Below are 24,288 nucleotides of genomic sequence, written 5' to 3' on the forward strand. Positions count from 1 at the left end.
CATGAAGTCATCTCCAAACAAAACGGTCCATCCTGACTCATTTCAAATCATAGTCAGGGACGTCAACCAACAGGCTTGTTTGAAGAAAACCCTGTCCAGTTACCATCAGCATATAACCTGTAGCACCAGAGGACCCCACACACTAGACCACCGTTGTACTAAAATAAGGAATGACTACCGTTCTATGCCCAGACTGAATTTCAGAAAATCTGATCACTTGGCTGTCCTTCATCTATCTACATACATACAGAGGCAAAAGAGCAAAGCTCTAGCGATTAGGACAACAAAGAGAAATTCTGATGAAGGGTCTCAGCCTGAAACATCAACTCTTCACTCTTTTCAATAGATGCTGCCTGGCCTGCTGAGTTCCTCTAGCATTTTGTATGTGTTGCTTTATTAAAACCGTTGTAGCCAAGTGTGCCCCACAAAATCATTCAGAGTCTTCTACCAGAAGCCCTGGATGAACCACGAGATCCACAATCTGCTGAAGGTCAGGTCAGAGGCATTCAAGTCCAGTAACCAAGAGAGTTATAAAAGACCGAAGTATAATTTCTGGAAAGCCATCTCACAGGCAAAGTGGCAATTCCAGACTAAACTTGAATTGACAGTTGTGGCAGGGCTTGAATGCCATCACCTCTTATAAAGTAAAATCAAGCAACATAGGTGACAACTGGGTTTCACTTCCAGATGAGTTCAATGCTTTTCTATGCTCGCTTTGACTGTCAAAATGTGGAGAAACCATCAAGAACCCCCACAGCCCCCAATGATCCTGTGATTTCAGTCTCTGAGGCCAACATGCGTGCAGCCTTTGAGAGGGTGAGCCGACGAAAAGCATCCAGTCCAGGTAGGGTACCTGGCGAAGTACTAAGACCCATGCTGATCAACTGATTGGTCAGTGCTGACCAGTTTTCACTGAGCTCTTCAACTTTTCACTTCCACAGTCTTGAGGTAACATGTGTCAAGCAGACTTCCATTATAAGAAGAACCTAGTAATCTCCCTCAATGACTATCATCTAGTAGCACTAACATCCACAGTGATGAAATGTTTTGAGAGGAAGGTAATAAAACTTTTCAACTGCTGCCTGAGAAGCAACTCAGATCTGCTCCAATGTGCCTACCAAAGCAAAAAACCACAGCAGATGCCATCTCATTGGTTCTTCAATCGATCCTGGAACATCTGGACAGCAAAGATACATACATCAGTTTGCTCTTTATCAACTACAGCTCAGCATTCAATACCATCATCCCCTCAAAACTAATCAATAAGCTTTAAGACCTTGGCCTCAATATTTCTTTGTGCAGTCAGTTTGGATCGGCAACAGCATCTCCTCCACGACCTCCATCAGTACAGATGCACCACGAGGTTGTGTGCTTAGACCCCTGCTCTACTCACTTTACACACAACTGTGTAGGTAAGCACAGCTCCAATGCCATATTCAAGTTTGCTCATGATACCACTGTCATAGGCTGAATCAAAGGTGATGACAAATCAACATATTGGGGGGAGATTGAAAATCTGGCTGAGTGGATCCACAACAACCTCTCACTCAATGTCAACAGAATCAAGGAGGTGATTATTGATTTCAGGAAGAGGGTACCAGAGGTCCTTGAGCTAATCCTCATCAGAGGATAGGAGGTAGGGAGTGTTAGCAACTTTAAATCCCTTGATGCTAACATTTCGGAGGACCAGTTCTGGGCCCAGCATATAAGTGCAATTATGAAGAAAGCACAGCAGCACCTCTACTTTCTTAGAAGATTGCAAAGATTTGGCATGACACCTAAAACTTTAATAAATTTCTATAGATGTGTATACTGACTGTCTGCACCACAGCCTGGTATGGAAACACCAATGCCCTTGAATGGAAAATCTGACAAAAAGTGGTGGATATGGCCCGGTCCATCAGGGGCAAAGCCCTCCCCATCTTTAAGCACATACATATTCGTTGACTTGTGAGAATAAAACCAGGCCTATGAGGTGTTATGTAGTTAAACCATTTTTCCCAGTATGAATCAAATTGTTCCAACTTATGATTAACAGATGCTGTTATCTTCTCCATTTTGTAAGTGTCCATCCATACATTTAAAGTTGGGCTCTCCTGTGATAACCATTTCCTGGAAAGAGTCTTTTTACCAGCTACCAGCAGTATATTCATTAAATATTTATCTCTTTTCAACCATTCTTGAGGTATATACCCAAAATATATGGTCTTATTTTCTAAGGGTATTTGATATTTAAATATCCCACTCCAATAGTCTTTGATAACGGGGCACTCCCAGAAAATATGATAATGGTTTGCATTTTGATTTCCATAATTTCTCCAGCAAACAGGGAGGTTACTATCATAATGAGATTTCTGGAAGGGTGTAATAAAATATCTTATCAAGTTTTTCCACCTGAACTCCCTCCATTTTTGTGAACTGGTACACTTCCATTGATACCTCCATATTATTGTCCAGTCTTCCTCAGATATTATTATTCCTCCTTCCTTCTCCCATTTTGCTTTAATGTATGAAGTCGAATGTGTTTTAAGATTTGACAAACCTTTATACATGCTTGAAATTATTCTACTACCGTTGTCTGAATTATATGCTTTTCTAAGTAGCTCTATCAAGCATGTACTTGCCTTGGTTACATTTCTAACCGTCCCATTAACATACTGTCGCATCTGTAAATATCGATAAAAGTCTTGTTTTTCTAATAAGTGTTTCTCTTTGAGCATTTCAAAACTGAACAGTGTTCCTGCTTTCATTATATTGCAAATAGCTGTTACTCCTTTAGCTGTCCAGTCTTTAAATCTAGCATCCAGTTTGTTCGGCATAAAATCCGAGTCATATGCACACCATTTAAGAATTGCAATGTCTCTCTCTAGTTTATATTCTTTTATAATATTTTTCCATATATTAAGAGAGATCAGCAGTTTCTGAGATAATCAAACTACCCCATCTGGCACCAACAATCATTCCACAGACAAAGTCAATTTGATCACATTTCTTCCCTGTTCTGATGTTTGGCCTCTGAACAACAACAGAACTTCTTGACCAAGTCTGTAAGCTTTTATGCATTGAGTTGCTGCCATATGAGTGAGCACTGGGTGTATGACACCATGTACTATCCTGAGATTCATTTTCTTACAGGTTTTTACAGAAGGAATAAAGAAATACAAAGAATCCACAAAATACCACACATAAAATAGGTGGCAATCTTCTGCAGTATCTCTTCAGTGTGGATTATAAAGCAATAAATTGGAATTGCACTGTAATGCTTCCAGAAGGGATAATGGAAAAGCAGCAAGGACTTCACTTCTGTCTCAAGGCAATGAACATCAATGGGACAAAGGGTGTGGTTCACCAGTGGGTGAGCAGCTTGAAATCTAAGAATATCTTCATTCTGTGGATTTCTTACCTGCCTTTGACATCCCACTCCCCCAAAATGCCTTCATTCCTACCTAGAACATGCATTCATTCACGTATATCTGGTCTTTGGTAAAGTATTGAGGATCATCTTCTCCAAGGATTGTCAACTTGTCGTAGTGCAGAGGCTTGTCATTCCTGAGATCCTGAAAGTGATGCCACCTAGAGTTTAGCCATCTGGTACTTAGCTCCTGGTCAGGTCACCCATGGTGGTAAGGTCAAATGGGAGGTTCCAGACAAAGAGCGATCCAACCAAGACCACAGTGGTGGAGCTGGTGAAAGATGATGACACTTCACAACAGCAATAAAGACAGAAAAAGGCTGCAGAGGTGAAGGGTCCTCAGTCATATTGCATTCCATGCCTCTGGACCCAGACCCTGATCTGTGAAGGACCACGTGGCAGCTACCCGTGCATCAGCCTCCCTACATTAAGCAAAGTCACACATCGGTGTTCTTCATTAAGGAATCCACCCTAACACCCTCGATTATGATCCAAGTGGCAAAGGGGGTAAATTGTGCTCTACTGCCATCTGAAAAGCCACCAATAGTTCAGAATCGAAATCAGATTTAATATCACTGGTATATTGTATGTTGTGAAATTTGTTGTTTTACAGCAACAGTACACTGCGATACAAAATAATGAAAAATATATATTACAATAGAAGAAGAAGTAGTAGTAGAAGAAAGCCCTTAACTCCGAGTGGAGTCATCGGGATGCTGTCATGGCGGCATTTTTTTTTAAGCAGGCTTTCTTATTTTTACGAGGCCGAATTGCTAGCTCAACACTCAACCCAGCACGGATGAAAAGCGTGCAAAGGAGCCAGCTGAATTCAAACTCGGGAGCCTTCACTCCGAAGTCCAGCACTGATGCCACTACACCACCAGCCAGCATATATTACAATAAATACATATAAAAAATAAAATTAAATTAAATAATTAGTGCAAAAAAGTGAGGAAGAAAATATTGAGATAAGGCTATAAGACCATAAGACATAGGAGCAGAAGTAGGCCATTCAGCCCATCAAGTCTGCTCCGCCATTCAATCATGGGCTGCTCCAATTCTTCCAGTCATCCCCACTCCCCTGTCTTCTCCCCATACCCTTTGATGCCTTGGCTGATCAAGAACCTATCTATCTCTGCCTTAAATACACTCAATGACTTGGCCTCCACAGCCGCCCGTGGCAACAAATTCCACAGATTTACCACCCTCTGACTAAAGCAATTTCTCCGCATCTCAGTTTGAAATGGACATCCTTCAATACTGAAGTTGTGCCCTCTTGTTCGAGACTCCCCTATGATTGGAAATAACATTGCCATATCTAATCTGTTCAGGCCTGTTAACATTAGGAATGTTTCTATGAGATCCCCCCTCGTTCTCCTGAACACCAGGGAAAACAGCCCAAAAGCTGCCAGACGTCCCTCATATGGTAACCCTTTCAGTCTTGGAATCATTCTCGTGAATCTTCTCTGAATCCTCTCCAATATCAGTATATCCTTTCTAAAATAAGGAGCCCAAAACTGCACACAATACTCCATGTGTGGTCTCACGAGTGCCTTATAGAGCCCCAAAATCACATCCCTGCTCTTATATTCTATACCTCTAGAAATGAATGCCAACATTGCATTGCCTTCTTCACCACTTATTCAACCTGGAGGCTAACCTTTAGGGTATCCTGCACAAGTTCTCCCCAGTCGCTTTGCATCTCTGCATTTTGAATTCTCTCCCCATCTAAATAATAGTCTGCTTGTTTATTTCTCCCACCAAAGTGCATGACCATACACTTTCCAACATTGTATTTCATTTGCCACTTCTTTGCCCATTCCCCTAAACTATCCAAGTCTCTCTGTGGGCTCTCTGTTCCCTCAACACTACCTGCTCCTCCACCTATCTTGGTATCATCGGCAAATTTAGTCACAAATCCATTAATCCCATAGTCCAAATCATTGACATATATCGTAAAAAGCAGCGTTCCCAACACCGACCCCTGTGGAACTCCACTGGTAACTGGCAGTCAGCCAGAATAGGATCCCTTTATTCCCACTCTCTGTTTTCTGCCGATCAGCCAATGCTCCACCCATGCTAGTAACTCCTCTGTAATTCCATGGGCTCTTATCTTGCTAAGCAGCCTCATGTGCGGCACCTTGTCAAAGGTCTTCTGAAAATCCAAGTACACCACATCTACTGCATTTCCTTTGTCTACCCTGCTTGTAATTTCCTCAAAAAATTGTATAAGGTTTGTCAGGCAGGATTTTCCTTTCAAGAAACCATGCTGACTTTGACCTATCTTGTCATGTGCCTTCAGGTACTCCATAATCTCATCCCTAACAATCGATTCCAACAACTTCCCAACCACTGATGTCAGGCTAACAGGTTTATAATTTTCTTTCTACTGCCTCCCACCCTTCTCAAATAGCGGAGTAACATTTGCAATTGTCCAGTCATCCAGTACAATGCCAGAATCTATCTTGAAAGATCATTGTTAATGCCTCCGCAATCTCTCCAGCTACTTCCTTCAGAACCCGAGGGTGCATTCCATCGGGTCCAGGAGATTTATCCACCCTCAGACCATTAAGCTTCCTGAGCACCTTCTCAGTCATAATTTTCACTGCACATACTTCACTTCCCTGACACTCTTAAATGTCTTGTATACTGCAGGTGTCTTCCACTGATGCAAAATATGCATTCAGTTCCTCCGCCATCTCTACATTTCCCATTACGATATCTCCAGTGATTTTTTTCTATTCGCCCTGTATCTACCCTTGACTCTCTTTTACCCTTTATATACTTAAAAAAGTTTTTAGTATCTTCAAAAGATGACATTCATGGGTTCATTGTCCGTTCAGAAATCTGATGGTGGAGGAGAAGATGCTGTTTCTGAAACATTGAGTGTATGTCTTCAGGCTCCTATACCTCCTCCTTAATGGTAGCAATGACAAGAGAGCATATCCTGGATGATGGGGGGTCCTTAATGATGAATGCAACCTTTTTGAGGTATCATCTTTTGAAAATATCCTCGATGCTGGGGAAGCTAGTGCCCTTGATGGAGCTGGCTCAATTTATAGCTTTCTGCTGATTTTTCTGATCCTGTGCAATGGCCCCTCCATACCAGGCAGTAATGCAGTTAGAGTGCTCTCCTCGGAACATCAGTAGAAATTTGCAAGTATGTTTGGTAACTCCACTGCTGTGTCTTCTTTGTAACTACATTAATATGTAAGGTCCAGGATAGATCTTCAGAGATGTTGACACCCAGGAACTTGAAATTGCTCGCCCTTTTTACTTCTGATCCATTGAAGAGGACTGGTGTGTGTTCCTGAAGTCCATAGTCAATTCCTTGATCTTAACGACATTGAGTACAAGGTTGTTGCTGCAACATCACTTGACCAGCTGATCTATTTTAATCCTCTAAACCTCCACATCACCATCTGAAATTCTGCCAATAATAATTGTGTCATCAGCAAAGTTATAGATGGTATTTGAGCTGTTTCAAGCCATACAATCCTGGGTATAAAGCAACATTCCCTCCAATTTATTTTATTTTTTTTTACAACTACATGGACCAACCATTGCTCTGAACAGGAATTATTTGATTAATTAATTTGATTCACTCGGTTTGGAAAACGAGCAGCACTTTAAATGTCTTCTTTTGTAATATGCATACTGTGAATACGTAGAATGAAAATTGAAAAATCACATACTTCTGATTTTATTTATTAATTAGAAAGAAATGAAATACAGTACAAAGAAAATCTTTCATGATTTGTAAACCTTTCTTGTCTGTCTTTATTACAAAACCATTGTCTATGAACTCTGTCCACATTAGTTTTGCATCCAGATTAAAAATATGTCTTAATCCCCATTAGTGGAATTAAGGCTTATGGGGAAAAAGCAGGTAGTGGGGATGAGTCTATGGTTAAATCAGCCATGATCTTATTGAATGGCAGAGTAGGCTCGAAGGGCCAGATGGCCTGCTCCTGAAGTTCTTCTGTTCTTATCATCCAAAGGTTCCACTTTTAGCCTGCTTCTGGATTTACTTTTTATTGAATTCATAAAACTGAATCCATGTTCGCAGTCAGCACTGGAAGCTTGAAATGTTCTAATATTTCTTTGTTTCTAAGCACGTAGTTCAACGCATCAGTGAATGTCTTAATTGAACCAGTCTCAACTTTCTCAGAAACAAAATTTGAAATCACAGTATTTCTGTACTATTTTTGAGCCAACACTTTTGTCATAGGTCATTAATTATAGGTGAGTATTATTTCATCAGTCGTACAATATCCTCTTTTCCAAATTCAAAATTGGTTGTGTTTGCAATAGCAACCGGGTCAAAAGCTTACCACTCTCTTAACTCATCATAAGGAAATTTATAATCCAAGTGATTACATATACACTGAATAAATCAAATAATAGGTGCAGCATGTACATCAGAACTTAAAGATGCAAGCAGATATTTCAGTTTGTCACTCCAATAAACAGGATCACTAACATACTGTGACTGTAACTTGTTAACTTTTTCTTTTGCATACTGCAGTGCTTCAATTGTATTCAAACAGGTTTTCTAAAGGAATTTACAAAGGGATGCCAGATCTAGAACATCGTTAAAGACAGTTAGTGGTATTTGATATCATGGATTGGTCAAAATCTAGACAGTAGGAGTTAATTAAATTATTACATCTATTTACTTGCTCTTTGCAATACCAATCAAAACTTCATAATTCCTCATTTAAGCAGCAGCAGCAAAATGTCTTGACAGCCATCTTACTTTGTTTGGTGGTCTAAATGACATAACATCACGTTCTGTGATATTAGCTAATTCTTCCAGCTTTCCTTTTCTAACCAACCACCTGCTGAACATTGTAAACATTGTTTGTGGCAGTGTTTCCATGACCTGCATAACTGATACTTTTCCCTCCATGTGTCATCTAGTCCCAGGTCTTCACTGTGTGCAGTGCAACATTGCTCAGATAGATGCTTTATTTCTCATCAAAGAATTGCTGCCATACCATTACTCTTTCCAAACATAATATTTGCTCTGTCTGACGTAAAAATCACCAATTTTTGAATATTAGGATTGCTGATGATATCTTTTTTTAAATTGCTTCAACAATTGTGCTACTGTCACATTCAGTTAGTTTCAAGGTACCCACAAACACAGTCCTATAGGAAGTTTCATTTTCCAGTTAAAACTTAAAATAAAGTTTTATGTACAGAAATGTCTGCATTTAGTGTATGGAAAGTAGAGTTCCACAATTCACCCATTATCCATTTCTGAAACACAAAGCTAACGCTCTCAACGAATTCAAATGCATAGATCTTGCTGTGCTGCCTCTCCAGTATATTTACATATTTGGCCACATGTGCATGAATTTCTTGCTTGGAATACATAGAAGCATTAATTTTAATTAAGATAATATTATCAATTATCTTAACTCTGACCATATCAGAGTTAGACTTCTTTCAGCACCTTGTTTCATATTGGGCTAAATTGGTTTGTCCCATACAGGACCGCCCTTGTCCCATATGGGACCACCCTTGTCCCATATTTCTCCCGCTAAGGTGGAGCTTTCCTATGAAACCTTTCGTACCGAAATGGCGTGAAACGAAGAAGCAATTACCATTAATTTATATGAGAAAAATTTTTGAGCATTCCCAGACCCAAAAAATAACCTAACCAATCGTACCAAATAACACATAAAACCAAAAATAAATAACACTAATGTATAGTAAAGGCAGAAATGATATGATAAATACACAGCCTCTATAAAGTAGAAATAATGTAAGTACAGTATAGTTGGGAAGATGAAGGCAAAAGCCATTTGTGGGGGAGAAAAAAATAAATAAATCGGCATGCATGCGCACACAGGTGCCTGCACAAGGCTTCATGGTCATGGTAGTCTTTCCTGGGGAAAAGTGTCCCGGGATTTGACCACTATTTTTGTCCCTTATTTGGGAGTGAGAAAGTTGGCAACCCTAACTATAAAAGACATGTTGAGGTGAGTTTAACCCTACTTGAAGGGGGGGGGGGGGTGGCTGGTCCGCAAGAATATTGTCAACATTAAACCCGTCCGCAGTGCAAAAAAGGTTGGGGATCCCTGGTGTAGGGAGTAGAGCAGTGGGCTAGGCACACATCCTTCAGGTGCATCAACTTTGATTGCCAACAAGGAGGAGATGTTATTTTCCATCTGCATAGACTGTCTTCTCCCATTTAGGAAGTCAAGGATCTAGTTGCAGAGGGATGTACAGAGGCCCAGGTTTTGAAGCTTGTTCATTAAAACATGAGGGTATGATTGTGTTGAACGCTGACTTATAGTCAATAAACAGTTGCATGATATTGGCATTGCTATTATCCATGTAACCCAAGGCCAAGTGAGATCCAAGTTCAAGTTAAATTGTCATTCAACCATACACATGTATACAGCTAAACGAAACAGCATTCCTCCAAGGCCAAAGTGCAAAGCACTAACATACAAGGGGTGATTGATAAGTTCGTGGCCTAAAGTTGAAGGAGGTGAGTTATACGGCTCTCGTTACATGCACATGCAGGTCAACTCTGAATGATTATGCAGAAAGTTTGAAGTTAATAACTCGTCTCCTTCTACCTTAGGCCACAAACTTATCAATCACCCATCTGAGGACACTTTCTGGAGGTCCAAGATCCGTATGCTCCATGACCATTGGACTGAAGTGTGTAAACGTAGGAGAGGACTACATTGAAAAATAAATGTGCTAGGTTTTCTAAAATTGACTCCTTCTACCTTAGGCCACAAACTTATCAATCACCCCTTGTACAATAACACACAGCACACATGGTTACAATTACACATACAGTCACAAAATAATATTAACACAAGTCTCCGAGTCACATAGCCTGAAATTTGATGGTGATGGGATGTTGTCCTGGAGCCATGTTTCTGCAAGAACAAGTATGCAGCAGTTCCTCATCTACCACGAGTTCAACAGCAGACGCAAGTAAATTAGCTTGTCTCAGCTGTCAGCTGTAGGTTATCCAGCTTGTCTTCCTGGAACAAACACTGACGGGAGAAGCCATCCCCACACCAGCACGGATTCCATTGTGCACGCCGTTCCTCTGTTCTCTCCTGCACTGCCTACAGCACCTCCTCTCCTGGGTGTCCATACAAGTGGTACTGTGGCATGAGGGCCTGTTACACACAACAACCAAGGCCATGCAGCTCCCCCATCATCGGTCTCAGCAATGAATCAATGAACTATACTTCCAGTGTTTTGTATTGGTAATGTCCAGCAGGGTCTTGCAATCATAAGAAAAATGTTTAAGACACACATTTGCACCATTTTTGGACCCAGAGAGGCTACTACAGCCAAGCGTGCTGCCGTCTTTCTGGAAATCTTTTTTAAAACAACCTATTAGAACATCGTACTCAGCTCGAGTGATCACACTACTACTACGGTACTGAAATGTGCACCAGCAAGCTGTCCTGTAAGTCTTTTACCTTATGGCCATAAGGAACTAAAGCATTGAAAAAAACAGAAAGGAAAAATGCACACCCCTTAACTTTTAAAAAAGTTTTATTTTTTCAATCTCAGACCAGCAATTTATTTTGTACTGACCAACTTAACCTGTCTGCATGAGACTGCTAGTCTGTCAAACCTAATTCACTGCAGCCCAATTTTCCAACAACCTTAATCAAGGGTGATATAACTACCTTTTAATGCAACACAAACATTATTCCTTTGGAAAATCCATCATTTTAAATTAAATCATTATATGGATAAAACGATCTCTGAAATGAAAGGTCTTTGATAAATTGAGTGGCTGGACCAGAATGAAAGCATATGACCTTACACAGCAGATGATTTATCTCCTAGTTATGCAAAATATTTCCCTCCCTTACAGTTCACAAGGCAAGAATATTACTGAATACCCCCCACTTACATGGTTGAGTGCAGCTTCAAAGACATGCAAGCAATTTGACAGTTTAAGGACAAAGACTGCTTGATCAGCAGTCCATAAACACAAGAGTTTCCATAGATGCTGGAAATCCAACACTGAAAGGTTGTTCATTGGTGATGCAGCACGAGGTTTAAAAAGAGCTCGAGAACATTTCAGCTTTTTCCTTGGTGAGCGGCCATCAGCACAGGGCCAATAAAAAGAAAGAAGGTGTAAACAGAGTGACCATTGTGTTAGTACATAGATAGTGCACTGAGAATGGATCCGAACAGTAGCATGTTCCTTGTGTGAGAAGTGGGAAATTTGGGAGATCTTCATTCTCCCTAATAACTACATCTGCATGAAGTGCACCGAACTGCAGCTCCTTGGAGACTGTCTTAAGGAACTAGAGCTGCAGCTCAGTGACCTTCGGCTCATACAGGAGAATGAGGAGGTGATAAATAGGAGCTACGGGGAGATAGTCACCCCTAAGTTGCAGGAGGTAGGTTCCTTGGTGACTGTCGGGAAAGGCAATAGGCAGCCAGTGCAGAGTACCCTGTGGTCGTTCCCCACAATAATAAATATACTGGGGGTGGGAGAAGCTGCAGTGACCAAGTCTCTGGCACAGAGTCTGGCTCTGTTGCTCAGAAGGAAAGGGGAGGGAGGAAATAGGGGATTCCATGATTAGAGGAGCAGAAAGCAGAGTCTTGAAAGAGACACCTGGAATGTATGTTGCCTCCCAGGTGCAAGGATCAAGGATGTCTTGAATCAGTTATACAGCGTTCTAAAGGGGGAGAGCGAGCAGCCAAAAGTCATGGTACATATTTGTTACCAACAACATAGGCAAGAAAGGAGGCCCTGAAGAGACAATATAGGGAGTTAGGCAGAAAGCTGAAAAGCAGGACCTCCAAGATAGCAATCTCTGAATTGCTGCCTGTGCCAAAGTGCCAGTGGGGGTGGGGGGGAGAATAGGATGAATGCGTGACTGAAGAATTGGTGCAGGGGGAAGGATTTCAGATTTCTGGATTATTGGGATCTCTTCTGGGGAAGTATGACCTGTACAAAAAAAGACGGATTACACCTAAACATAAGGAGGACCAATATCCTTACAACACACATAAAAGTTGCTGGTGAACGCAGCAGGCCAGGCAACATCTCTAGGAAGAGGTGCAGTCAACGTTTCAGGCCGAGACCCTTCGTCAGGACTAGTCGAGACGAAGGGTCTCGGCCTGAAATGTCGACTGCACCTCTTGCTAGAGATGCTGCCTGGCCTGCTGCGTTCACCAGCAACTTTTATGGGTGTTGCTTGAATTTCCAGCATCTGCAGAATTCCTGTTGTTTGCCAATATCCTTACAGGCAGGTTTACTAGAGCTGTTGGGAGGGTTTCAACAATTTCACACGGGGTTGGAAATCAGAGTGATAGGCTGAGGATGGGGCAGTTAATATACAACTAGATGCAGTGTGTAGTGAGATTGAGAAAGGACAGGTAGATGACAGGGTAAAACTGCAGTCAGTGGGATGAGATAAAGTGTAACAGGGGGCCAAAATCAAAAAGGGTAGTAAATATAGGACGGAAGGTGTTATATTTGAATACACACAGTATACAGAATAAGGCAGATGATCTTGTAGCGCAGTTAAGAGACTTGCAGGTGTGATGTTGTAGGCATCTCCAAGTCATGGTTGAAAGATAATCATATTTGGGAGCTTAAAAGGACAGGGAGGTAGGCAGATGGGCATGGGAAGTCAAATGAAAATCAAAATGAAATCAAGTCCTTAGGAAGAAGTAACCAGAAGATGTAGAATCCTTGTGGGTAGAATTAAGAAACTGCAAGGGGTGAAAAAAAAAAACACCATTGGGAAATATATACAAGCCTCCAAACAGTAGCCAGAATTTGGGCTACAAATTACAAAGAGAGACAATGTTGCCATAATCATGGGGATTTCAATATGCAAGTAGATTGGGAAAATCCGATTGGTGCTGGATCCCAAGAGGGAATTTGCAGAATGTCCACAAAATGACTTTTCAGAGCAGCTTGTGGTTGAGCTCACTAGAGCAATGGCATTTCTGGTTTCAGTATTATGCAATGACCCAGATTTGATTAAGAAGCTTAACATAAAGGAACCCTTAGGAGGAAGTTGTCATAATATGATAGAATTCATCCAGCAGTTTGAGAAGGAGAAGTTAAAATCATATGGATCAGTATTATAGTGGAGTAAGGAGAATTACAGAGGCATGAGAGAGGAGATGGCCAAGTTGATTGGAAGAGGTCACCAGCAAGGATGATGGCAGAACAGCGATGGCTGGTGTTTCAATGGGGAAAATTCAGAAGGCACAGGAAAGATACATTCCAAAGATGAAGCAGTATTCCAAACAGAGGATGAGGCAACTGTGGCTGACGAGGGAAGTCAAAGACAACATAAAAGAGAAGACATACAATATAGCAAAAATTAGCGGGAAGATAGATGATTGTGAAGCTTTAAAAAAAAACAGAAGGCAAGTTAAAAAGCTAATAAGAGGGAAAAGGTGAAATATGAAGGTAAGCTAGCCACTGACATAAAAAAAGGATACAAAAGGTTTTTAAGATACATAAAGAGTAAAAGAGAGACAAGAGTGGATGGATGTTGGACCACTAGAAAATTACACTGGAGAAATAGTAAAGGGAGAGAGACAAGGTAATGGCAGTAGAACTTAACAAGAGTTTTGTGGAAGACACTAGCAGAATGCAAGAGTGTCAGGGGGCAAAAAGTAAGTGTTGTTGTTATCATTAAGGAGAAGGTGTTTTGGGAATTTGGAAAGTTGGAAAGTTTTAAGGTAGATAAGTCACCTGGACCACATGAATTACACCTCAGTATTCTGAAAGAGGTAGCTAAAGAGATTGTGGAGGGATTAACAATAATCTTTCAAGAACCACTAGATTCTGGAGGACTGGAAACTTGTCACTCCACTTTTTAAAGGTGGTAGGTAGGCAAGAAGAAAGGAAAACACAGGCCAGTTAGCCTGACTTCAATGGTTGGAAAGATGTTGGAGTCTATCGTTAAGGATGAGACTTTGAAGTACTTGGAAGCACATGATAAAATAGGCCAAAGACTGCATGATTTTGTAAAGGGCAAATCCTGCCTGACAAAACATTGAAATTCTTTGAAGAAGTAACAGGCAAGATAGTTAGAGGAGAGTCAGTGATGTTGGTTATTTGGATTTTCAGAAGGCCTTTGACAAAGTACTGCACATGAGATTGTTTATCAAAACAAAAGCCCATGGTATCACGGGAAAGGTATTAGCATGGATAGAAGACTGCCTGACTGGCAGGAGGCAAACAGTAGGAATAAAGGACTTTTTCTGATTGGCTACCAGTGACTAGTGACGTGCCGCAGGAGTCAGTATTGGGATGGCTTCTTTTCACGTTGTATGTCAATGATTTTGATGAAGGAATTGATGGCATTGTGGCCACATTGGCAGATCATATGAAGATAGGTGGAAAGGCAGGTAGTGTCGAGGAAACAGGGTGCCTGCAAAAGGATTTAGACAGATTGGGGCAATGGGCAAATAAGTGTCAGATGGAATATAATGCAAGGAAGTGCATGTTCATGCACTGCGGCACAAGGAATAAAGGTGCTGACTATTTTGTAAATGGGGAGAAAACTTTTAAAAATTAGAGGGTGCCAAGGGTCTCGGGAGTCCTTGAGTAGGATTCCCTAAAGGTTAACTTGCAGGTAGACTCCAGTGGTAAGGAAGACAAATGCAATACTAACATTAATTTTGAGATGAATAGAATACAAAAGCAAGGATGTAATGTTGTGGCTTTATAAGGCATTGGTCACTCAGCACTTGGGAGTACTGTGAAATGTTTTGAGCTTCTTTTCCTAGAAAGAATATGCTGGCATTGGAGAGAGTCCAGGGGAGGTTAACAAGAATGATCCTACCAATGAAAGGATTAACATATGAAGTGCATTTGATGGCTTTCAGCCTGTACTCACGGAGCTTCATAGAGTAAGGGGGCATCTCACTGAAACCTATCTAATATTGAAAGGTCTGGATAGAGTAGATGTTTCCAATAGTGGAGGCGACTTGGACCACAAGGCACAGCCTCAGACTAGACAGCCCTCTCAAACAGAGATGAAGAATAATTTCTTCAGCTAGAGGGTGGTGAATCTGTGGAAATCTTTCCCACAGATATTTGCGCAGGCCAGGTATATTTAAGGCGAGGTTGATAGATTCTCGATTTATCAGGTCATCAAAGGTTACGGGGAGAAAGCAGGATAATGTGGTTGAGAGGGATTATAAGTCAGCCATGATAGAACAGCGGAGCAGACTCGGTGTCCATAATGGCCTAATTCTGCTCCTAGATCTTATGGTCTTAAAATGCTGGAGGAACTCCACAGGTCAAGCAGCATCCATGGAGAGGAATGAACAGTTGTCATTTTGGCTTGAATCCCTTCATCAAGACTGGAAAGGAAGAGGGAAGAAGAAGATGGGGTGGAGAAGAGGAAGGAGTAGAAGCGGGTAGGTGATAGATGAGACCAGGTAAGAGGGAAGGTAGGTGGGTAGGGAAGGTAGGTGGGTGGGGAAGGGGGGGTGGGAATGAAGTGAGAAGCTGGGCGGTGATAGGTGAAAGGGCTAAAGAAGGAATTTGATAGAAGAGTGAGCCATGGGAGAAAGAGAAGGAGGAAGGGCACCAGATAGAGGCGATAGGAAGGCAAGGAGAAGAAAAGGGGCAGGAGGGGAGCCAGAATGGAGAACAGAAAAAGAGAGAAGGGGGAGAAATCACCAGAAGTTAGAGAAATTGATGTTCACGCCATCAGATTGGATGCTGCCCAGACGAAATATGAAGTAGTGCTCCTCCAACCTGAGAAAAAAGGTCGACATTTTGGGCCAAGAAGGGGGGAAAAAAGTCAGTATCCCATCTTTCAGAATTCACTCTGTCCACCATTGCTGCCACAGCTGCTGTTCAGGCTTTTGCTTTGAAATACAGCCCTGCCGAATTTTTTCTGATTGTGCTTCTGACTTTAGTTCTGATAGCACTGCCACCTTTAAATTTGAAATTCAGTAGAAATCACATGAGGACAGCCATTTTGATTTTTGGTAGAGTTTTCAAGTCAGACTGAAGCACATTTACACAATCTTATGTCATCTTTCCCTTATTTGCACCATCGTAATAAATCATCATCTTTTTTATTCTTACTCAATTGTACGTGTGCCTGCTGCCCAAATAAAGTACCTGGAGCTTGAACACTATATCCTGACTCCTATGTTCAGTTAAGTGGAGTTTGGCTTACTGCTGAATAGTGTATTTCCTACTTCACCCAGAAGGAGAACAGTCCAGCTGCAGTATCTAGGGTACACACAGTAGTGTAGCAGTTGGCATAATGCTTTATAGCACTAGGTGTAAGATTGGGTTTCAATTCCTGTCACTGTCTGTAAGGACCTTGTAAGTTCTCCCTGTGACACGTGGGTTTCCTCTGGGTGCTCTGGTTTCCTCCCATGTTCCAAAGAGACATATAGGTTAGGGTTAGTAAATTGTGGGCACTTCCAGGCCGCCCCCAGCACAATCCTTGGACTGTATTGGTCATTTACGTAAATGAATCATTTCACTGTATGTTTCGATGTACTTGTGATAAATAAGCTAATAGCTAAGCTAATCTAAGTGTCATGCTTACATGATATTTCTCAAACTTGCAAAGACCAGCAAATATCACTCAAATCACACTCATCCCATCCACAAATTACTTCACTGTTCCCTTACCATCATCGTCAGGTAAATCAGAAAGTTCTCACCTATTAGCACTGTAACAAAATCTTTACCACTAGCTCAGAAGGTAGCATGTAGGTGTTAATACATAGTTATCTCACCAGTTTTGGACATTCTAAGGTAGTTTTGAGTCCAAAACTAGGGGGGCATAAGTTTAGGGAGAGAGAAGAAAGATTTAAAAGGGGACCATAGAGAAAAATTTAGAAGGTACCCAAGGGGCAACTTTTCATGCAGGTGGTGAGTACATGGAATGAGCTGCCAGAGGAAGTGGTTGTGGCTGGTACAATAGTATCATTTAAGAAACACTTGGATAGGTGCATGCAGGGGTGGGGCTTAGAGAGCTATAAGCCGAACACAGGAAATTGGGACTAGATGGGAGGGCATGGTGGTCAGCGTGGACTCGTTGGACTGAAGGTCCTGTATTTGTTCTGTGTTCCTCTTTGGCTGGGACCAGAGAGGTCTAAGGAAGCTCCTCAGCTTCTTTCCTTCCATCATCAGTTTTCTGAACAGACAGTGAACAAATGAAAACTACCTCAGTGTTTTTGCACTTTTTTTGCACTACTTAATTTTTAAAATATACAGTAATTTTACTGTAATTTATAGTTTTTTTAATGTATTGCACTGTATTGCTGCCCAAAACAACAAATTTCACAATGCATGTTTGTGATAATAAACCTGATTCTGATCACTCCATCAGCAAGCTTGCTCTTTCTTTTCAACTTAACAATTCCAAAATATTCTTAACCATTCACTGCCCAGATTCATAAATACAGAATTGTTTCCTGAACTAGGCTGTCGGCAATGCAAATATCTAATCAGCCAATCATGTAGCAGCAACTCAATGCATAAGAAGTTCAGATCAAATATCAAAATGGAGACTGCTGAACGGATCCTGACCCGGATCTGGGTCATACCCTCCAAATATCCGGATCTGCCTCTTGTTTTTTTTTTGCACTACCTTACTTTCCCTTTTCTATTTATGATAAATAATTTAAATTTTTAGTATTTACTATCGATTTGTACTCCAGGGAGCGCGAAGCGCAGAATCAAATATCACTGTGATGATTGTACACTCTAGTATCAACTGTTTGGTGACAATAAAGTAGTGTGATCAAAGTGACTGACTGTGGAATGATTGTTGGTTCCAGATGGAGTGGTTTGAGCATCTCAGAAACTGCCTTTGTCCTGAGAATTTTATGCACAACCTTCTCTAGAGTTAACAAAGAATGATGCGAAAGACAAAAACAAAAAAAAAAAAATCCAGTGAGTGGTAGTTCTATGAGTGAAAATGCCTTGTTAAAGGGTGAGGTCAGGAAAGAATGGCCAAACAGGTTCAAGCTGACAGGAAAGCGACTCCAACTCAAATAATGATGCATTACAACAGCGGTGTGCAGAACAGCAACTCTAAGTGCACAACATGTCGAACCTTGAAATGGATGGGCTACAACAGCAACAGTAGATACCTAATAAAGTGGCCACTGTGTACATGCAAGTTGTACCACTCTACACTGAATGCAGAGCCAAACAGTAAAGGCAGATGAAACTCCTTGTGTGACACTCAACCCTAAAACACTTTAGTCATTCTGAGGGTAATAAGCACAAAATTCTGGAGGAACTCAGCAGGTGAGGCAGCATCTATGAGGAGGAATAAACAGTTGACATTTCAGGTCGAGACCCTTCATCAGGACAATGATACCTTACCTCTGTGGTGAGCAGAAGGTTGCAGAATGACTTGGGTTGTTTCTTCCATTCTGCCGCTGCTGTTTCCCTGATTTCCTCTGTTGACTGTTGTGGCCTTGCAGCCTTGTGTTTCCAGGCCCAGATTCTAGTGGTAGCGTAACTACAGAGAAAAGGTTAGAATTTGAGAGAGACGTTTTCAGTGGGAAAAGGTGACAGCTGAACATACAATCAGTGGCCACTTTATCAGGAACACAAGTGTACCTCTTCATTAATGCAAATATCTAATTAGCCAATCGTGGCAGCAACTCAATGCATGGTTAAAGAGATTCAGTTGTTGTTCAGACCAAATATCAGAATAGGGAAGAAATGTGATCAAAGTGATTTTGACTGCAGATTGATTGTTTGTGCCAGACAGGGTAGTTTGAGTCTCTCAAAAACTGCTGACCTTCTGGGATTTTCACACACAACACCCTTGAGAATTTACAGAGAATGGTGCTAAAAACAAAACAAAAAAAATCCAGTGAGTGGCAGTTCTGTGGGCAAAAATGCCTTGTTAATGAGAGAGGTCAGAGGAGAATGGCCAGACTGGTTCAAGCTGACTGGAAGGCAACAGTAACTCAAATAGTCATGTGTTACAACAGTGGTGTGCAGAAAAATCAGCATCAGTACCATGGTGTAAAAAGAGAGCAAAAAAAATAATAAGGTTCTGTTATGGGGTTCATTGTCTGTTCAGAAATCTAGTTGCAGAGGGGAAGAAGCTGTTCCTAAAGCATTGAGTGTGTGTCTTCAGTCTCCTATACCAAGGGTCCCCAACCTTTTTCGCACAGCGGACCGGCCAACCGGGGGGGGGGAGAGAGGGTAGGGTTGCCAACAGGCAAGAGTAGCAGTCAAATACGTTGTGTTTACCCAGAAAAGACTACAATGACCATGAAGCCTTGCGCGGGCACCAATGCGCATGCGTGTACCTGCCGATTTTTTCCCCTGCAAATTGTTTTTGCCGATTCTGTTCGGGGGGGGGGATGTTAATCACGAATGGAATATAGGTGATACGTGGCTAATACACTCAATTTCGTTTCTAAAAAGGTTTCTCTAACGAATTTAATATTAAACACACAGTGCATATTTTCCTCGCATGAATATACTGATAAGTCAATTATCAGGGGAGCTTGAAGTAAGTGTTGAACGAACTTCCAGTAGAAGTGGTAGAGGCAGGTTCGATATTGTCATTTAAAGTAAAATTGGATAGCTATATGGACAGGAAAGGAATGGAGGATTATGGGCTGAGTGCAGGTCAGTGGGACTAGGTGAGAGTAGCGTTCGGCACGGACAAGAAGGGCCTAGATCGCCTGTTTCTGTGCTGTAATTGTTATATGGTTATATAAGTCACTTATAAGTCAACAACATCATAACATTTTAAGTAACGTTTGGATATTAAACACACAGCATATATTTTCCCTGTATGAACATATAAAATCATTGCAACACACCAATATCGCTGAATCAGTGGGAGCCCTGGGCTTGCCTCCCTGCAGCAAGACAGTCCTATCGAGGGGTGATGGGAGACAGCGATACTCAAAGGGGCTTCCTTGTGTCCAGTCTATCCCGCAATTTAGTTTTCGTTGCATTCATTGTCGAAAACTCCACTTCGCAGAAAAATGTTAGAAATAGAAGCAACGTTTTCAGTGCTTTCGTGGCTACCTCAGGATATTTAGCCTGACTCGATCTGGAATGCTGGCAGAGATGTTATGTCAAGCATACTTTTCAGCCCGCCGTCATTTGCAAGCTCGAGGAGTTGATCTCCTTCCTGCGCTGACATGGATGACGTGCGAGTAATGACCTTGTATGCGTGTTCAAGCTCAACAGTGGCCATGACAGGGAATGAGGAAAAGTGCAGCTGACTCATATCACCAAATCATATCGTTTCCTTACGGCCCGGTAGCACATGCTTTGCGGCCCGGTAGTTGGAGACCGCTGTCCTATACTTCCTCCTTGATGGTAGCAATGAGAAGAAGGCATATCCTGGGTGATGTGGGTCCTTAATAATGGATGCCACCTTTTTAAAGTATCACCTTTTGAAGATGTCCTCGATGCTGGGGAGGCCAATGCCCACATTGGAGCGGGCCAAGCTTGCAACTTTCTGCAGCTTTTTCCGATTCTATGCAGTGATCCCTCCATACCAGACAGTGATGCAACCAGTTAGAATCCTCTCCATGGTATATCTGTAAAAATTTGCAAGGGCCTTTGGTGACATAACAAGTCTCCTGAAACTCCTGACGAAATATTGATGCAGTAACAAAGCAGGCATTACAGCAGCTATATATTGGGCCCAGGATATGCCTTCAGAGATGTTGACACCCAGGAACTTGTAACTGCTCATCCTTTCCACTTCTGATTCCTCAACAGGGACTGGTGTGTGTTCCTTTGACTTCCCCTTCCTCAAATCAACAATCAATTCCTTTGTCTTACTGACATTGACATTGAGTGCAACGTTGTTGTTGCATCATCACTCAACCAGCAGATCCATCTCACTCCTGTCTGCTTCCTTGTCACCATCTGAAATTCTGTCAACAATAGTTGTGTCATCAGCAAATTTATAGATGATGTTTGAGCTGTGCCTAGCCACACATCATGGATGTTGTTGCAGAGAGAGTTATAGAGGCTCAGGTTTTCAAGCTTGTTGAGCAACTCTGAACCACTAACGTGTCAAAACTTGAAGTGGACGGTCTACAGCACTAGAAGACCACAAATATACACTCAGTGATCACTTTATTAGATAATTCCTGTACCTAAAAAAATGGTTCTTGTGTATATAGCTGATCAATGCACCCCACACCACACTCGCCATAAGACGCAGGAGCAGAATTATGCCACTCGGCTCATTGAGTCTGCTCCGACATTCCATCATGGCTGATTTATTATTCCTCTCAACCCCATTCTCCTGCGTTCTCCCCATAACCTTTGATGCTGTTACTAATCAAGAATCTATCAACCTCCACTTTAATTATAGCCAATGACTTGGCAGCCGCTGTGGCAATGAATTCCACAGATTCACCACCTTTGGGCTAAAAAAAAAACTCCTCCTCATCTTTGTTCTAAATGGATGTCCTTCTATTCTGAGGTTGTGCCCTCTGTTCCTTGACTTCCTCACTATAGGAAACATCCTCTCCACATCCAATCTATCTGGGCCTTTCAATATTCAATAGGTTTCAAAGAGATCCCTCCTCCTCCTTCTAAGCTCCAGTAAGTACAGGCCCAAAGCCATCAAATGCTCCTCATACATTAATCCTTTCATTCCCAGAACCATTTTTGTCAATCTCCTATGGACCCTCTCCAATGACATCACATTTTTTTCCAGATAAGGGGTCCAAACTGTTCACAATATTGCAAGTGCAGTCTGACCAATGCCTTATAATGCCTCAGCATTACATCCTTCCTTAAAAATTTTCTAGATCTCTTGAAATAAATGCTAAGATTGCACTTGCCTCTTTGCTTCCGACTGAACTGGCAAGTTAAACTTTAGGGAATCCTGCATGAGGACCCCCAAGTGCCTTTGCATCTCGGATTTCTGAATTTTCTCCCCATTTAGAAAATAGTCTATGCTTCATTCCTTCTACCAAAATGCATGATCAAACACCTTCCAACACTACATTCCATCTGCCACTTCTTTGTCCATTCTAATCTGTCTAAGTCCCTCTGCCGACTTCCTGCTTCCTCAACAGAACCCACACCTCTTCAAATCATCTGCAAACTTGGCCCAAAGCCATCAGTTCCATCACCCTAATTATTTACATATACTTGAAAAGAAGTGATTCCAACACCACTAATCACAGGCAGCCCACCAGAAAAGGTATCCTTTATTCCCACTCTTTGCCTCCTGCCAGTCAGGCAGTATTCTATCTCCCTGTAATACTATGGGTTCTTATCTTGTTTAGTAGCTGCATGTGTGTGCCAACTTGTAAGGACCTTGTGAAAGCCCAAGTAAGCAACATCCCAAAGACCCTCCTTTGTCTATCTTGCCTGTTATTTCCTCAAACAATTCCAACAGATTTGTCAGGTAAGATTTCGCCTTAAGGAAACAATGCTGACTCTCCTTTACATATGAAAATTCATAACACTGAGGTGGGGTGAGACTAGAACTAGGGGTCAAGGGTTATGGATGAAAGGTGAAATGTTTAAGGGGGACTTTTGCACTCAGAGGGTGGTGAGAGGGTTAAACAAGCTGCCAGTGGAAGTACGGGTACGGGTTTGATTTCAACATTTAAGAGAACTTGGATAAGCACATGGATGGGAAAGGGTATGGAGGGGTGTTGTCCAGGTGCAGGTTGATGGGACTAGGCAGAATAGTAGTTTAGTACTGACTAGATGGGCCAATACTGTGCTGTAGTGCTCTATGATTCTATGACTAACACTGACCTTGGGGTGACACATGGGGTTGTGATCTCAGGGTTGTGAGTAGAATATGTCACTCATCCTTGGAGTCTCTGGCATTTGAGTTCCAAAGAAGTGTAGAATCCTCCTTGTATTTGGTGGAGGCATCACCTTGATGTTAGCTCAACATACATCTTTGCTAATCTCATTCCTCAGCTTAAACTTCACTTAACATTCACTGAACATTGACCATGTTTCCTTACCATTATTAATCTGCCCTTTTCAATCTCTGCATCAATCTTCAATCCAACAATTGTCTAACCTCACCTATCTTCACTCGTTGTTTATAAACATGAAGATTGTAAACATTAATGGTTCCTTAAGGTTGTTATAGCCAGGAGTGGTATAGGGAACAAGCTCTCACTACCCATTAAATGCTCCCAATGGCGCCTCAAATGGCCTCTGACAACCAAGTCCAGCTCCTGCTCTTCGTGTGTGGCTTAGCTACTAAGCCCAGTGGAACCATTTCTACTGACAGAAGAGGCAAAGGCGTGTTACTGGTGCCTTAAAACCAGTCACTTTAGGGAGAGGGGGCTCGTTGACTGTGGTTGGCAGCTCAACTAAGAGGAGGAAAACTCTTGCTTTCAAACCTCCGCTGCCTTGTGGCTATACGCACTCATGGGGAAGGCTTTGGGAGTAAACCCCGAGGGAAAAACCTGGAGCTGGAGTCCCTAAGGCAGTCCTACATTGAGTTCAATGTTGACCGGCAACTCCTGTGATGCTGCTGGTGCCACACTGTGTTGCTCTCAGCCGTTCCTTTGGGTTCAGTTGATGTGTGGAGAGGGGGAGCTTCCTACATGGGCAACAGCTTGCTCTCCATGTCGTACTGCCCAGGCTTGTGTATCTAGACAACAGGGATGCATCATCCATGGTCAACCCTGACCGACGACAGAGGCTCATACATGTCATGAACAAACATTAGCTTTATTTATCACATCAAAACAGTGAAATGCATTGCTGGGCAGCAAATCAAATCAGTGAGGCAACCCACAAGTACTGGCACACTTCTGGTGCTAACACAGCATGCTCACAACTTACTAACCCTAACTCCAAGAGTACATCTTTGGAAAGTAGAAGCAAACCAGAGCACCTGGAGGAAATCCATGCAGTCATAGGG

General features: G+C 41.9%; 1 protein-coding gene across 1 annotated transcript in view; it reads right to left on the reverse strand.

Moving 5' to 3' along the window:
• Positions 1–24,288, reverse strand: part of LOC140211013 (pecanex-like protein 2) — a 270,987-nt gene that overhangs the window by 219,273 nt on the left and 27,426 nt on the right. The window contains 1 exon segment of the mRNA XM_072280359.1: positions 18,765–18,903. Coding sequence (XP_072136460.1) covers positions 18,765–18,903 — 139 coding nt within the window.

Source organism: Mobula birostris, chromosome 2 (genome assembly GCF_030028105.1).
Source record: "Mobula birostris isolate sMobBir1 chromosome 2, sMobBir1.hap1, whole genome shotgun sequence".
Taxonomy (NCBI): domain Eukaryota; kingdom Metazoa; phylum Chordata; class Chondrichthyes; order Myliobatiformes; family Myliobatidae; genus Mobula; species Mobula birostris.